Genomic DNA, 14,883 nt, shown 5'->3' with positions numbered 1-14,883 from the left:
TTTGAGAGTTTCAGTGTAAGTGTGTGTCAGCTATCTGTTGGTTAGTGTCAGTCGACCTCTCTGTCTCTCTGTTGATCCAGTTTGTGTTGAGTTTACAGACTGTTCTCCCTCACACATTCAACTAATAACCTGTTTTTCTTTCTCTTCTTCTTTTTGGGGCTTCAGTCTTTCTGCAGTTTGGACTTTTTGAAACTCTGTCAGTGTCTCAAGCTGCTGTGAAAACTCTCCCATCAGACCTTTCAGTGACCCCTGCTGCTGACTGGCAGCACTACAGCTCAGACTGGGTTTCTGCTCTCTCGTCAGACTGACGTTTCTGGATTCTGGTTTGAATAAATAAGGGTGTGACGGCTGTTTGTCAGATGAACACAGACACCAGCAGCGACTGTCAGCGTCTGCAGACGAAGGTAGAAAGTCTCTGAGCTCATCTGGACTTTAACAGGTGAGAACCCTGACAGGTAACATGATACAGCTTTGATGAAGGAACTCTGCTGTCATTGGTTATATTTTGGGGCTACATAATAAACAGTGATGAATTCTTTCAACATTGTTATTTATTGTTTGTAGGTCTGAATATTCATGAATTCATTCACTAATTATTCTATGATATGTGACTTTTTGGACAAACTGAGCCTTGTCATGTTCACTGTAGTCTGATTTAATCTGAACCAGGAAACAAGTTAGATTATAATGTGAGTTGACAGCCTTTGACTGAACTTTGATCAGCTGCCAGGAAATCCTAATATGGGCAAAGAGGGTGGAGCCTGGGTGGAGCTGAGTTGTGATAGGCCGAGACAGTTTGTGTTGTTCTACAGGACTACCAGTCCAAGATAAGACGGCAGATAACTTCAGTCTGTATGTGTAGTAAAGGTGTTCCGATCAGGGTTTTTGAGACCGATCACTGGGTCTATTTAAAGCCTTATGTTTAATAATGTCATGTAGCTTTATTTATTTATTATTATTTACTATTCTTAACAACGTTGTATAAATTAAGTATTAAAGTTCATTAGCTATTAAATGATGAATTGACGACTGTGCATTCATTGGCAGGCAACATGTTCATCATGAAACACCGTCCATTAACGCTGCATCGTTAATGTGTGTTCCTGTGCGTGTATCCCGGTACAGTGTGTGTTCCTGTTGTGTACCGTGAGAGGAGCTGCTGGCTGAAGGAACAATGGGACACCAGACTTCGGCTCCAACGTCACAGAGCGGTAAGATTGTTTCTTATTGTGTGTCACTGATTGATAGCCAAGCGTAAAGGCAGCACCAACCCCGCCCATCCTATGGTCGTTAAAACATCACGTGATGGGAAGTCTTTCTGTCCATTTGTTGTTTTTTTAAAATATATTTTAACAGTGTAGAAATAATATTAAGATTTTTTGAAGTTGCAACTATGGATGTTCTTTCAGCCCCCGATCCGAGTCATTCAATGTTCACTATCAATCCGACACTTAGTAGTATAATACAGTGCGCACTTGAACTTGACCTCTGACCTCGAAAAATCCGAATGAAAATGGGTTCTATGGGAACCCACAAGTCTCCGTTTACAGACACTTTATACTAAGCCCATGCAGTTCTTTGCATGTGCTATGAATGCAGGATAGTGTCACAGAGCCAAACTGAGACATAGACGCGACGTTATAAAGCTGTGCCCGGTGGAATTTAAGGACTTCTTCCCCCTCTGACAGTTTTCCAGAAGTTCAGTTCTTCCTCCTTCAAACTAAGTTTTTTCTAATTTGTTATATTTTTGGAAATAGTCTATAATATGATGAATGCCGTTTCTTTCTTTCTGTGACGAGAATCTTAAACAGAGAGTTTGATATTTGTGCAATGAACCTGACGCAGAGACTTTCTACTCAAGTCACATAATAACATTTTTACTTTCCTAGTTCTGCAGGTCAAGGAAGGTACAACAAATATTCAAATATTCCTGGTTCCTGATCGTTTAGTTTTTTCCCAATCAGCTGAAACTCAGAGGGAAGCAGGAAGCTCGACAGTCAACGCCCACAGCGGAAGTGTGGTCAACACACCTCAGCTCTCTAGTGTTAATGTGGGAGGGAATATAAACATCAACACATATGGTAAATATACTTCATGTTTAATTACGTGTTAATGAAATGTCTTTCATAATTTTGCATTTCTTAAGAGATGTTTCTGTTTCAGTCCAACATCCTGCCAGCACAGAACAGACTCACCACATTTCTCCCACAACCAAAGGTATTGTACTGTTTAAACAAAAAGATACAACACACGTTAAATTGATTGATTTATGATAAAATCTTGACCTTCTGCTACTAAAACATAACTATATAACAAAATATTATGTAGGTGGTATGGAGAGGACAAGTTCATTACCATGATCACTTTTCAGATAAGCATCATTTTATAAGATAACGTTATAGAAACAAAAATAATTTGTGTTAACTCGTGTGTTTGGAAGTGACTTCTGACAGTTCAACCTGATTTACCTCTATATTGAGAAACTCTACTTGATGAGTTAAAGTACTAAATAATTTGTCAAATGATCATAAATAAGACACATAAAACAATAAACATGACAAATCGTAATTAAAAAGAAAATGAAAACTGTGAGAGTATGATGTATAGAGGCCATTTTCAGCAGTTTTGGTGTTGTGTGCTGTTCGTACTGATGGACTCACGAGGGCATTACGTTTGTACCACGTTACTTTTGTACCGGCTCTCCATTAAATCTAGAACTGAGCCAGAACCATAGCGAACTTAAGTCGTGGTTTGGGTCTGGTTCTTTGGTTCGTCTGTTTGTCTGAAAGCCTTGCATACATACATACAGTGTGAGCTAACTTTGAAGAGTATGAGAAAATAAATGAGTCATGTAACTGATTTTATTCTTCCTTCAGAAAACATCCAAAAGTGCCAAGATGCTCTCAAATCTTACCTCAAATATCAAACTAAGAATCTGCTTCAAGGAACAGAGGAAGATGGATCCCAAACTCAATTAAACAAGAGCTATACGGAGCTTTACATCACAGAGGGAGGCAGTGGGGAGGTTAATCATGAACACGAAGTGATTGAATTAGAATGTACAAGGAGTTCGAGTGAGGAGAAGAAAATCCACCTCAACGACATTTTTGAACCATTAATAAAGGAAGACGATCCTCCACAGAGAGTTCTGACCAAGGGGATCGCTGGCATCGGAAAAACTGTCGCTGTGCAGAAATTCACCCATGACTGGGCAGTAGGAAAAGCCAACCAAACCATTGAGTTCATATTTCCGTTCACATTCAGAGAGTTGAACTTAATAAAAGATAAGGATTGGAGTCTTACAGAGTTAATAGCTTACTATTTTAAAGTGGGGGATTTAGAAGCGTCAGACTACAGTAACATAAGTATCTTGTTCATCTTTGACGGCCTGGATGAAAGCAAACTGCCTCTGGACATTAAGAAAAATAAGATGTGCCACAGTGTTACTGACACTACAACATTAGACGTTCTACTAACCAACTTAATCACAGGGAAACTGCTGCACAAAGCCTCAGTCTGGATCACAAGTAGACCGGCTGCAGCCACTAAGATTCCTGCCAAGTTCATCGACAGGGTAACTGAGGTGCGAGGCTTTAACGACGAGCAGAAGGAGGAGTACTTTCAGAGGAATGTTAGTGACAAGGATGTGGCTCAGAAGATCTTTGATCATCTTCAGTCAAAGCCTCTGAGAAGTCTGTACATCATGTGCCACATCCCGGTCTTCTGTTGGATTTCAGCCACGGCTCTCCAGAGTCTCCTAACCAAAACTCAGAGAGGAGAGCTGCCCAAGACCGTGACTGAAATGTACACACACTTCCTGATCGTCCAGACAAAACGGAACAATGAAAAGGATTATCACGAAGGTGAAACAGACAAAGATGTGATCATGAAGTTGGGAAAACTGGCATTTGAACAGCTACAGAAGGGCAACATAATCTTCTATGAAGATGATTTGAAAAGTTGTCAGATTGATCTGACGCAAGCTGCCGTTTATTCAGGGGTTTGCACGCAGATCATCAGAAAAGAATTTGGCCTTCACAAACAAAATATTTATTCTTTTATACATTTAAGTATTCAGGAGTTTCTTGCAGCTCTGTATGTATTAGAGACGTTTATAGATAGCGGAAAAAATCTGCTTTCCAAAGTGAAAGTGAAAGTTGTGTCAGACAAAGGAGAACTTCCCCTCATCCTCCTCCACAAGAGCGCAGTGGATATGGCTTTGGACAGCGATTATGGACAATGGGACTTGTTTGTGCGCTTCCTTCTCGGTCTATCACAGGTTCAAAATCAGGAACTGCTTCAGAAATTCTTTCAATTTAAAGAAAGACCCCCACAGAGCAACAAGATGACAATCACCCGCATCCACGAGAAGATCAAGAAACTGTCCTACACCGACAAAAGTATCAACCTGTTCCACTGTTTAAATGAGTTGGGGGACCAGTCTCTGGTTGAGCAAGTCCAAAAGTACCAGAGCTCAGGAGATGTCAGTAAAATCTCCCCTGCACATTGGTCGGCTCTGGCCTATCTACTGCTGGTTTCCACTGATGACCTGGATGTGTTTGACCTGCAGGAATACCACAAATCAGAAGAAGTTCTGAAGAGGCTTCTGCCTGTGCTCAGAGTAGCAAAGACAGCTTTGTAAGTATTTGTCCTGAAGAAACCCAACTGCAAGAGAAAAGTGTGTGTAGATGTTAACATTTGCTCTTCACTTTAGGCTAAGTGACTGCAACCTTGTGGACAGTTGTTGCCAGAATATCTCGTCAGTTCTCAGCTTTAAGTCTTCTCGTCTGGAGGAGTTAGACCTGAGCAAAAATAATCTGCAGGACTATGGATTGACGCTGCTCTCTGATGGTCTAAAAAGTCCCAACTGCAAACTGCAGAGACTCCGGTAAGTAACGTACAGGCCTTGCAGTTTATGTTACAACTGTTACTGATACTGTGCAATATTTTGCACTCCCGTCTGCGTGGTGGAACGTCTCGATTTTTATTTCAGAGCCCATGTTAACAGATTAGAGCGACTGAGACTGAGATTATAAACTCATCAGGAAACTTTTTACTGAGCTCATCAGCCGGCCGTTATATCTGGAAGCTCTGTCCACTAATGACTCATTTTGTTTTGTTTTTGTGTAGTTTACAGGACTGTGGCATTACAAAAAAAGGATGCCAAGCTTTGGCCAGTGGTCTGGCTTCAAACTCCTCCCACCTGAGAGAGCTGGATCTCAGCAACAATAGATTTCTTGACGAAGGACTGGAGCTACTTTCAAGAACTCTCAACCAATGCACGTTGGAAACACTGAGGTAAAATCAACATGGGATTTATTTGTTCTTAGAGTAGCCATTAAACTCTAAAGGGTTCATCCTCTAGAGGTATATGCCTCTATATTTCTGTGTACAAGTGGAAATTCTGTACTCTACAGAGTTCAGCTCCAGGTGTCTTTCCCGTCTGCAGGTTATGTGAGTGTGGCCTCAAAGGAGAACCTCCGGCTTCAGCTCTCAGCTTGAACCCATCTCAGCTGAAAAACCTGGATCTGAGCAGGAACCATTTTACAGAACAGGCAATCACTCAGCTCTGTGGATTACTGAAGCATCCTGACTTCCAGCTGGAGAAATTAGGGTAAGTTTCGGAAAAGATAAGAGTAATGGTAAATGGACTGTACTTGGATATTGTCTTTCTAGTCTTCTGACCACTGAAAACACTTTCACCCATTCACACACATTCATACACCCGGCAGTCTGGGGTTCAAATTTCTCTGTTGTTAGTCACAGTAAAACAATGTCTCCTCACTTGTGGGAGTGGGATCAAACATTCCTGACCAGGGCTCTATTTACAACCTCCTGTTTGTTACACCAGCCTGGAGCTCATTGTCGGCAGGTGAAAAAGAGAAAGGGGAAGAACAAATTGTCTCTACTTTCTTTGTGTTTTCATAAAGGCTTTTTAAGACGAACCTACAAATGGAAAGTGTTGACGCTCTGGCCTCAGCTCTGGCTTCAAACCCTTCCCAGCTGAGGGAACTGGATCTGGGGGGGAACTCCCTGGGTGATGGTGGAGTGATGAAGATCGCTGCTCTGCTCAAGGATCCAAACTGTAAAGTGGATACACTGAGGTGAGACAGTCCTCAAACTTGTGGTGAGACACCAGACACATGCTATTGAATGTTCTGTGATTGGTAAGTTAGTCTACCACAGGTAACCAATCAGATAACCAGCCAGGACTGTGGTAGAGGGACGTTCAGACCACCTCAAAGTTTCTGTCGGACTTTGAAGGTGGATCCCAGTTTTAAAAAATATAGGAGGATGTGTTCCAGTTTCAGTGACTATCCAGTGTCCAATGTGCTTCAAAGACAGAGAGGGCTTGTAACTGTGTCCCTTAGGGTCAGGATTTTCAAATTGGGCGCTGACAGGGAAACTGAGGTCGCAAGAACAAACATATTTTATTGTTTATCTGGAATATGAGATCGTGTGTGACCAGGCGAGCCGCCATTGTGTCCTGCTACGGACGACTCGAAACTGAGCAGCCAATGAGAGCAGCTCAACTCGCAGTACGTTGTGACAAACCTAATGACTTCAGACTTCTGGACGTTACTCCACAAAGCAGTGGGTGACGTCACAATAGGTAGACACTGGGTCAGAGGTCAGGGTCTGGAGCTGCCACTGCTTGTTACTACCTGTAAGTTCGAACTGTTTTCCCCAACAGACTGGTCGGCTGTCAGTTTACACACAGTGGCTGTGCTGTGCTGGCCTCCAGTCTGAAGTCAAACCCAGGACACCTGAGAGTCCTGGATCTGACAAGAAATGTCCTCCAAGACGCTGGTGTCGAAAACCTTTCTGAGTTCCTGGCAGAGCCACTTTGTCAGCTGGAGACACTTAAGTAAGTATCATGACTATATTCACATTTTGAATAAAAGACACATCTGCCACACATCCAGGAGCGTTTTTTAACATCAACATTAAATAATAATTAAAGTTTATAGTTTATAACACCTCATAATAATGCAAAATTGCTTTTTAACCCTTTCAAGATCTCAAACTCAGTTATAATGTACCCCTATTTAATTTAAACCCTCCTCAGTCCTTTATTCCCTGTAGTCAAACTGTCCTCCGTCAGCATCAGATGCTGCATTTAGTCCTGGTCTGGAGCTCCCAGTCCGACAGAGTCCGCTAATGGATCCACTACAGCTGCTGGACTTGGGGGGAAGTAACACACAAACAGGTTGACGCCCAGAAACCTCAAGCACACAGCAAAATGAGACGTCTATGTTTGTATGAGTCAGTACAGTTGTTGAAAATCCTACCCAGAATGCCTTAATGTGTGTTTTTAACAAACTCCACCCAGGGAACTTTTGGTCAGTTCAATCTAAAGACCATCACGATTAAAAGTTGTGCTATTTGTGACAGTGTCCGCGGCGTGGCGTCCAATTTTGACGTTTCGCCATAAAACAGGAAGTTGTCATTACTTCAGTGTTCTTTGCCCAATCTGCACCAAACTTCACATGTCTGATAGAGTCATGGATAACACGGTTATTTATACTCTTCCACAAAAACTCTCACCTGAACATTCTGTTTAAATGTCTTCCAGACTGAAATGCTGCACGTTAACAGAAGCCTGCTGTCGGTCTTTGACCTTTGCCCTCAGCTGCTCCTCTGCTCTCAAAGAGACTAGACCTGAGTTACAATACCGCCTGACGGACGAGGGGCTGACTCTGCTTGCTGATTGGCTGAGGAAACCCCAGTGCAGACTGGAGATACTGAGGTGACTTTTATTCTTTTTTATATCATTCTTTCTTCCCCCGGTATCAGTTCTGTAAACCAATAAATGTAATGGATCTCTTATTTGAGATGATTTGAGTGTTAGACTGCAGCTGGTTGTTACACTTTCTGTGGGGCTTCATCCAGGTCCTCAAACATTTGATCCTGTTGTCAGAAAAAAAAAAAAGAATTCCTTGCCTTTCAAATAAGGCTATGCAGCGGTCGCTTTTTATTTTCAATCTGTTTCTCTTTCTTGTCCCTGATGTTTGTCCATTGCTCTATGAGACCACTGGTACCCAACCCCTGACTAAGGGACATTTTTTCAGTATATTTCATATTCTATTGATCAATACCAATAACTGTAGCGAACAGCTGATACACTGTACAAACCAACCCAAACAGTGAACTCAATCACTGAGATTAGATTATTTCCTGTGAATATTGATGTCTTTGCTGTGGTATTAAGACCCTGCTGTCTGTTTGCCAGACTGCCGGGATGCACGGACAGCAGCTGTGAGTCTCTGGCCTCGGCTCTGACGTTGAACCCGTCCCACCTCCGAGAGCTGGAGCTGAGCCGGACTGATCCAGAAGGACCGGGTCTGGAACGGCTGTCTGGTCTACAGAGAAACAGTAGTTTCAAGCTGCAGAAGCTGGTGGTGAAGAGCACCGTAGTGACACCCACAGACTGAATACGTTAGCCCCGTCCGTCCGAGCCGAACTCTGGCACCTCCTGGAGGTTGCGACTATTTGTGATGTGAAGCCGACCAACCTTATTATCTTATTTTAGGTTGTTTGTTTACATGTGGGATTTTAACTGATTTAAAACTGATCATCAATCCATCTGCAGACTGTGAACTCTTCTAATTGATGTATGTACTGTATATGCAGGCTTATTTGGTAACCATAGTAACAAGTTAAGCAACATTGGCAGTCCTACACTGTAAAGAAAAAGTATAATTTACAGTTAAAACTGGCAGCTATGGTTGACACTTTACTGTGATAAATATGGTTATTACGATAAAAGGATATTAGTACTGTTGATTTTAAAGCTAAAGTTGTAGTTTTATTCCATATTTTTTAAGTTTTTACCATCAAAAGAAAAAGTTTTGCCTCATGAAATTACCGTATGAATGCTGTGGTCTTCTGTGTCATTTACAGTCTGTAATATGAAAAAAACATTTTTCATTTCATTCCATATGAATTCATTTAAGAGGCTGTATAAATAAAGGCAGTGAGATAGGAGGGTATTTTACTTAGTTACATAAACTTCATTTAATCTATTTAGTGTTTACAGTTTTTTACTTTTTTTTACTGTCATGATGTGACAGTGAAATCATGCAAGCCAGAAGTTGTTAGAGTATATCAGCAAGGTGGATCACTGTCCCCTGTTCTCTTCAGTCTGTATATGGATGATCTTATATATGGATGATGATATGAACAGCTAAAACAGTGCAAGACTGGAGGTATGGTGGGGGGTCGTATTATTAACCATCTGATATATGCTGATGATGAAGTCGTCCCATCGCCGTACAGCAACAAACTGAACTCTGATGAGGAGGAGGATCAAAGTTTTCCTTCATTCTTTATGTCAGAGTGAGAGTTAAATGTGGTGAACAGAGCGAGATATTGGGGTCACATCATCAGGAACCATATATGTGATGATGATAATGATGATGAAAAGTGTGACATTATGTTGCCGTGCTGATTTCAAACGTGTACAGATGATATCAAAGCAGCCCTTTATAGAGGCGACTGTACGCAGCTCTATACTGCCCACCTGTGGTGCAGGACGGATGTTTGTGACTGATAATGTTCCCTCCTTTCAGGCTGCGTTCAGGAACTTTATGTACAGATTTATGTGTCTGTTAATTGAGTTCATTGTAGCGCACACAGTGACAAAAAGTTCTCGGTCCGTGGAAACACTGGAACAAACGTCTCTATGTGTTTTAATGTGCTTGGACTGCAATAATTTCTCTGTGTTGTTTTTTTGTTGTTTTTATGTTAATATGGATGCATGTGTCTGAAATCAAGTTCACTTGAACATAATAGTATTTTAGTGTTTAGTTTTTGTGCAAATTATCAAAATAAAAGGAATTAAAGGAATAAATTAGATAAATGTTATTAAAGTGAAAAAGAAACACTTGATTTAATAATACAGACTTTATTTTTTCTGCTCAGTGGCCTGATGGATACATTATAATAATAAGTTAATTACGAGAGACGATTCACTGCATCCCTCGTCTCCGTAGCAACAATAAAATGACAAACACTTATAATAATAATAATACTGTAATGGTATGTCCTTGCTGATCAACAATCAGTGTCATTATATATAAAAATAATAAATAGTGGCTGGTGAGCGTCCTTTCAGTCTGTCTCCGTCACTGTGGACCAACCTGACATATAAACATATATATATATATAGAAGATAATATATATTTTATATATAATAATATATATATAAACATATAATATATATAACATATATATATTATAGTATATATATATATAATATATAAAAATATATATAGTGTTAATGTATATATATTATATATATTATATATATAATATATATATATAACATATATATAAATATAAAACATATATATATTAGTATATATATATATATTATATATATATATATAGGTATTATATAGTGTATGTATATATTGTAATTTTAATATGATGTCATCTGAGTCAGTTAGTTAAACTGACTCAGTGACCCAAATAATGAACTCAGTAAGTGCAAAAGGTCTGTGTAACACTTGAGCTCATTATTTCCCCTTTAGGGAACTTTTTTTATAATTCTTGTTTTTAGTATTCTGTATTTTTATCATTTTTAACACACAGAGTTAACAGTCTTCTTCTTTTGGTAAATTCAGTGTTTCCTTGTCTTATCTGAATCCAGAAGGCCTCGCGACCCCCAATGAAGCTTTGTTGAACTTAATAAAGAAATTATTTAAAGAAGAAAAATATGAATCCCTAAACGGGAGGGTCAAGTAAGGAAGTTGTAATCTGCAACTTTACCACTAGAGGCCACTAAATCTTTCACACTGGTCCTATAAGACCTCCAGACCAATACATAAACAGTAAATCTGTCTTCAGTAGCACAATACGATGCTGAGCACGTCCATACATGTGAGTTCAAAATATATATACATATCTCTTATTATTATTATTTTAAACAATCCTGTACGGTATGATATAATATCTATAGCTAATATTAGGGTTACCAGATCAGTGCACAGACACATGAACACGTACAAAGAACTTCCTGTTTATGTTGTGATCACAACTTCATCATCTCGTTTTCTTGAAATTATAAATTATGTTTTTGTTTTTTTTATTCAAAGACAATAGATTAATTATTAACTCGAGATCGTCCAGATAACCTGATCATAATGTCCTGATAACAGACGTAAATCACTTGATCCAGATGCCTTCCTAAGATAATCTGAAAATTAAGTCATGATCTCAAGATGAAGAGTATTCAGTAATTATCAGGAACTACAGTCAGACCTCCATCCCTGAGATGATCCTAAAGCTGTCAGAAAAAGTTCAACATTTTAGTGAATAAGAGATGAGAACCTGAGAGAATTCCCCAAAATGTCAAACTATTCTTTTAAAGTTACAACATGTAATTTCCTTTATGTGTTTAAATTTGATTTAAATTATTTTGTTGTCCTTCTTGAAATGACCTCCAGATGGTGCCAACACTGGGAGTCTTACAGCTGCTCTAAACCCGTCATGTCCACCTTCACTTTGACGAACAGCGTGTCGTCGCTGACGTACACGGCGTTCTGGGGCGTCTCCAGCTTGTTGAGGGGAATGAAGCATGAGAATCCAACAGCGACGTTGCTGACCGACTCGGCGCCGGGTCGTTGGAAGCTCTTGGACGTCGGGTCGGGTCTGAAGCTGAGACTCCGGTGGTTACCTGCACCACTTTGATCCAGAACAGACAGAGACACAGTCTGTCTGAAGGGCCACGGCAGCAGAGCATCAAAGTCTCCCGGCATTAGGACAACATACAGGGACAGGTGAGTCCCTCTTCCCTCCCCGTCCCCGTTCAAATAGACCTTAGCGGCCATTTTGTAGCCGCAGCGTCCGGTGTGGAACGGCACGCTGCTCAGGCAGGGCGGCTGACCTCTGACCTCGGCCTCCCTCCTGTTCCTGAAGTCGTCGATCTTCCAGATCAGTCTGCCGTCGTAGGACGTGGCCTCCAGCTCCTGCAGGTGCTGCTTGTTACGGTTGAGCTGAGCGGCATGGAGATCCAAGAGACCCGAGTGGTGCTTCAGGTTCTCCTCCAAAGTTCCTGAAAACACCAACAGCATTCACTGAAAGTCAAAATGGATTTGAATTGTTTTTATCTCATCTGTCTTTATACGTCTCCTGTCCTCCAGTTTCTGTCCAACAGGGACAGGAAGTCCTGTTTCAGGTATCTTCAGGTGTTCTTAATGGTACTCGGGGACGTATACTAATGCTGCGTCCAATGAAACGCTTTCTCTGAGGGCCGATGTGTTAGAGACATCTATGGCCTCATCATTACTGTACAAAAGACCTACTTTAAAGCTACATTAACTAGCTAGTTAGCTAGCATTTTGCTCTGTATCTAGATAATGAGCTAGCTAATTAACAATTGACGTAGCTTAGCTAATGAGTTAGCTAACATTTTGTGCTATAGTAAAATGCTAGCTAACTAGTTAGCTGATTTACATCAATCATTAGTTCGCAGCAGGTTTATAGACGCAGATTTTCAGGTTTTGGTACCCAGGTGTTCTTTGAGGGCCTCGGTCGCCGACACTTCCTGGATCACAGCATCCAGAGACTTCCTGAGCTGCTCAAGCTCCTCCAGACCAGGGCCGAGTGCCCGGGACACCTGCTGGACCTCCAGCTGGACGGTGGACAGAGCGTCCTGCTGCCTGCTTAGAGTCCTCTGACCACGCAGACAGACAGACACACAGACAGACAGAAAATGGCATGTGTCATACTTCCATGTACAGCTCCGAGCAGGTTCACCAGATCCAGCACAGATTATGATGCGTTATAAACCTTGTGAGAAGTCACCTGAGCTGTAGAGACGATGAGTTCGTGGCTGCCGTTCTGTTGCAGCAGCGGTCTGATTTCCTTCTGCAGACTGGCCAGCAGCAAACTGTCTGTCTGGACCTCCTGCTTCCTCTGCAGCGCCTCCTCCTGGAGAACCTCCACCTGACCGAGGAGACAGCAGTCTGAGCGGATCACTTCTCCCTACAGATCGAAGACCTCGCTGGATGTCTTCACTTTTTGTTTTCAGGTGAGTTCACTGGACGTACCTGTTGTTCCAGGTGGGTGTTGCTCCTCAGCACCAGCAGCATGTGATGATTGACAGCAGCGTCTTCATGCAGCTTCACCTTCACTCTCTTACCCTGCAGGACCAAACAGTAGTTCTCAGGTAACGAAGACAGAGAGTCGGGTCGGTGTCGCCATCATATTTAGACGAACCCACCTGCACGCAGCAGCCGAACCTCTTATAGGAACAGTCGATGGGAACTTCGGGACACGTCTCACTGTGCTCTGACAGCTGGAGGACAAGAAACACATTCAAACAGCTGATCAGCAAACAGATCTGATTGTGGCCCGAGTGCAGCTAACTGGACCACATGGACCAGAGCCAGCTCATTCTTGGTACTTTGGTGCTGAAACCAAAGTGGGCTGTATCTATTTGTTCATGATGAGTTCACCTTGTGTCTGGGAACCTTCTGGGAGCAGCCGTTGGGACAGTCCACCTCCACCTCCGGACAGGAGCTCTGCACGTGATCCTTCAGAACAGAGACACCACAAACCAACATCAGGACTCAATGTTTCAACACAGTTATAGTAGTTTCCTCATTAAACAGTTTTGTGTTTCTACCTTCCTGACACCTGAACTGGTCGTGATTTATGACTATCCTGAGAAAAAACGGCAAATGGGACGCTGCTGGAAGTAGCAGTAGTGCACAAACACGTGTACTTGCCTTTTAAGCAGCATCGGAGGCATTTCGGAACCACCTGTAGTCGGTACCGACCCAGTGAAATTTACCTGGATGAGGCTGAGTCGGTGCAGCTGCTGGCAGTGTGGGCAGGGCTCGGTGCGGTGAGGACAGGTGTCGGTCTGGTGTTCCTGCAGGTATCTCCTCTGTAGCGCCGCCCTGCAGCCTGAGTTGCAACACTGCAGCTGCTCATACGGACACGACCTCAGGTGCTCCTGCAAGAGAAGATCATCTATTAACATTTACATAATGTGGTAAAGCTTTGGGCTCAAGGTGCCTTACCGGGTGCGTCAGTAGTCATTCATTTTTGTGTTTGGGGTTTTCTTTGGTTACTTCCTGTTTTATTTTGTAATTTTCCTCCTCTTGTTTCTTGTTTTGCTTCACTTCCTGTCTGTTTTCCCTCCAGTTTGACCCTGATTATTTTTACCTGTGTATTTGAGTCTTTGTGTTTTCTTGGTTCTGTCAGTTTTTCCTGGACTTGTAACCATTGACAGTAAGTCCTGCATACATTAAATCACTGAGGTCATCCTGCTGCTGCTGATATCTGAGCGTCTGACTCTGGACGTTATCGTATAAAGTTCACCTAAAGCTAAAGATTGATTGACGGGTGAATGTCAGGATATTGGTTAAAATCAGTTAGTTTATGTTGACGTAAGCACGCGTCACATTTAGTTTCACAGGAAGACAATGATTGGATTTAATATAAAAACACAGAGAAACTGAGTGTGTGTGAATGTTCTGGCAGACATTGTTAAATATAACGGAGGACGAGATCTTAAAGGGTTAAAATGGACTGAAACATCGTAACACACGAGCCGGTTGGTTCGTCGTCTACCTGCAAGTTGTGTAACGTGACGACAGAGGTGCATTCTGGGAAGTTGGCGCAGTACACTTCTAGATTGGAGATTTCTCGTTTGCAGCAGTTGTCCTGGAAAACCTGCAGGAAGAAAAACTCTCCATTAGGAACATTTAAACCTTTAACCTGCAGTGTCTCTAACAGCCAGCAGGGGGCAGCTCCACTCTGATAGTATTGAATCTTATGGAGCAGTTAATTAATGAGTTCAGTAAACAGTTTCCTGATGAGTTTCTGGTCTCAGTCTCTAGTTTCATGCTTTAGAGTAAAACAGACCAT

General features: G+C 41.8%; 2 protein-coding genes across 2 annotated transcripts in view; one reads left to right on the top strand and one right to left on the bottom strand.

Moving 5' to 3' along the window:
* LOC118326978 (NACHT, LRR and PYD domains-containing protein 12-like) overlaps window positions 1–10,130 on the top strand; it is a 25,057-nt gene extending 14,927 nt beyond the window's left edge. The window contains exons 8-17 of the mRNA XM_035660143.1: window positions 1,965–2,081; window positions 2,164–2,217; window positions 2,877–4,638; window positions 4,715–4,888; window positions 5,131–5,298; window positions 5,450–5,614; window positions 5,931–6,104; window positions 6,695–6,868; window positions 7,577–7,750; window positions 8,234–10,130. Coding sequence (XP_035516036.1) covers window positions 1,965–2,081; window positions 2,164–2,217; window positions 2,877–4,638; window positions 4,715–4,888; window positions 5,131–5,298; window positions 5,450–5,614; window positions 5,931–6,104; window positions 6,695–6,868; window positions 7,577–7,750; window positions 8,234–8,435 — 3,164 coding nt within the window. The 3' untranslated portion in view covers window positions 8,436–10,130. The remainder of the gene's footprint in view (window positions 1–1,964; window positions 2,082–2,163; window positions 2,218–2,876; window positions 4,639–4,714; window positions 4,889–5,130; window positions 5,299–5,449; window positions 5,615–5,930; window positions 6,105–6,694; window positions 6,869–7,576; window positions 7,751–8,233) is intronic.
* A 295-nt stretch (window positions 10,131–10,425) lies between these two features.
* Window positions 10,426–14,883, bottom strand: part of traf5 (Tnf receptor-associated factor 5) — an 8,257-nt gene continuing 3,799 nt past the window's right edge. The window contains exons 4-11 of the mRNA XM_035659708.1: window positions 14,587–14,688; window positions 13,802–13,966; window positions 13,464–13,541; window positions 13,229–13,303; window positions 13,056–13,148; window positions 12,811–12,951; window positions 12,514–12,679; window positions 10,426–12,058 (exon numbers count right to left, since the gene is read on the bottom strand). Of these exons, the coding sequence (XP_035515601.1) occupies window positions 11,472–12,058; window positions 12,514–12,679; window positions 12,811–12,951; window positions 13,056–13,148; window positions 13,229–13,303; window positions 13,464–13,541; window positions 13,802–13,966; window positions 14,587–14,688 (1,407 nt within the window). The 3' untranslated portion in view covers window positions 10,426–11,471. The remainder of the gene's footprint in view (window positions 12,059–12,513; window positions 12,680–12,810; window positions 12,952–13,055; window positions 13,149–13,228; window positions 13,304–13,463; window positions 13,542–13,801; window positions 13,967–14,586; window positions 14,689–14,883) is intronic.

The sequence above is a fragment of the Morone saxatilis genome, unplaced genomic scaffold (assembly GCF_004916995.1).
Source record: "Morone saxatilis isolate NCDOM2014 unplaced genomic scaffold, NCSU_SB_2.0 Contig17, whole genome shotgun sequence".
Taxonomy (NCBI): Eukaryota; Metazoa; Chordata; class Actinopteri; family Moronidae; genus Morone; species Morone saxatilis.
Note: the sequence above shows the minus strand (reverse complement) of the source record. Positions and strands in the feature narration are given on the sequence as shown.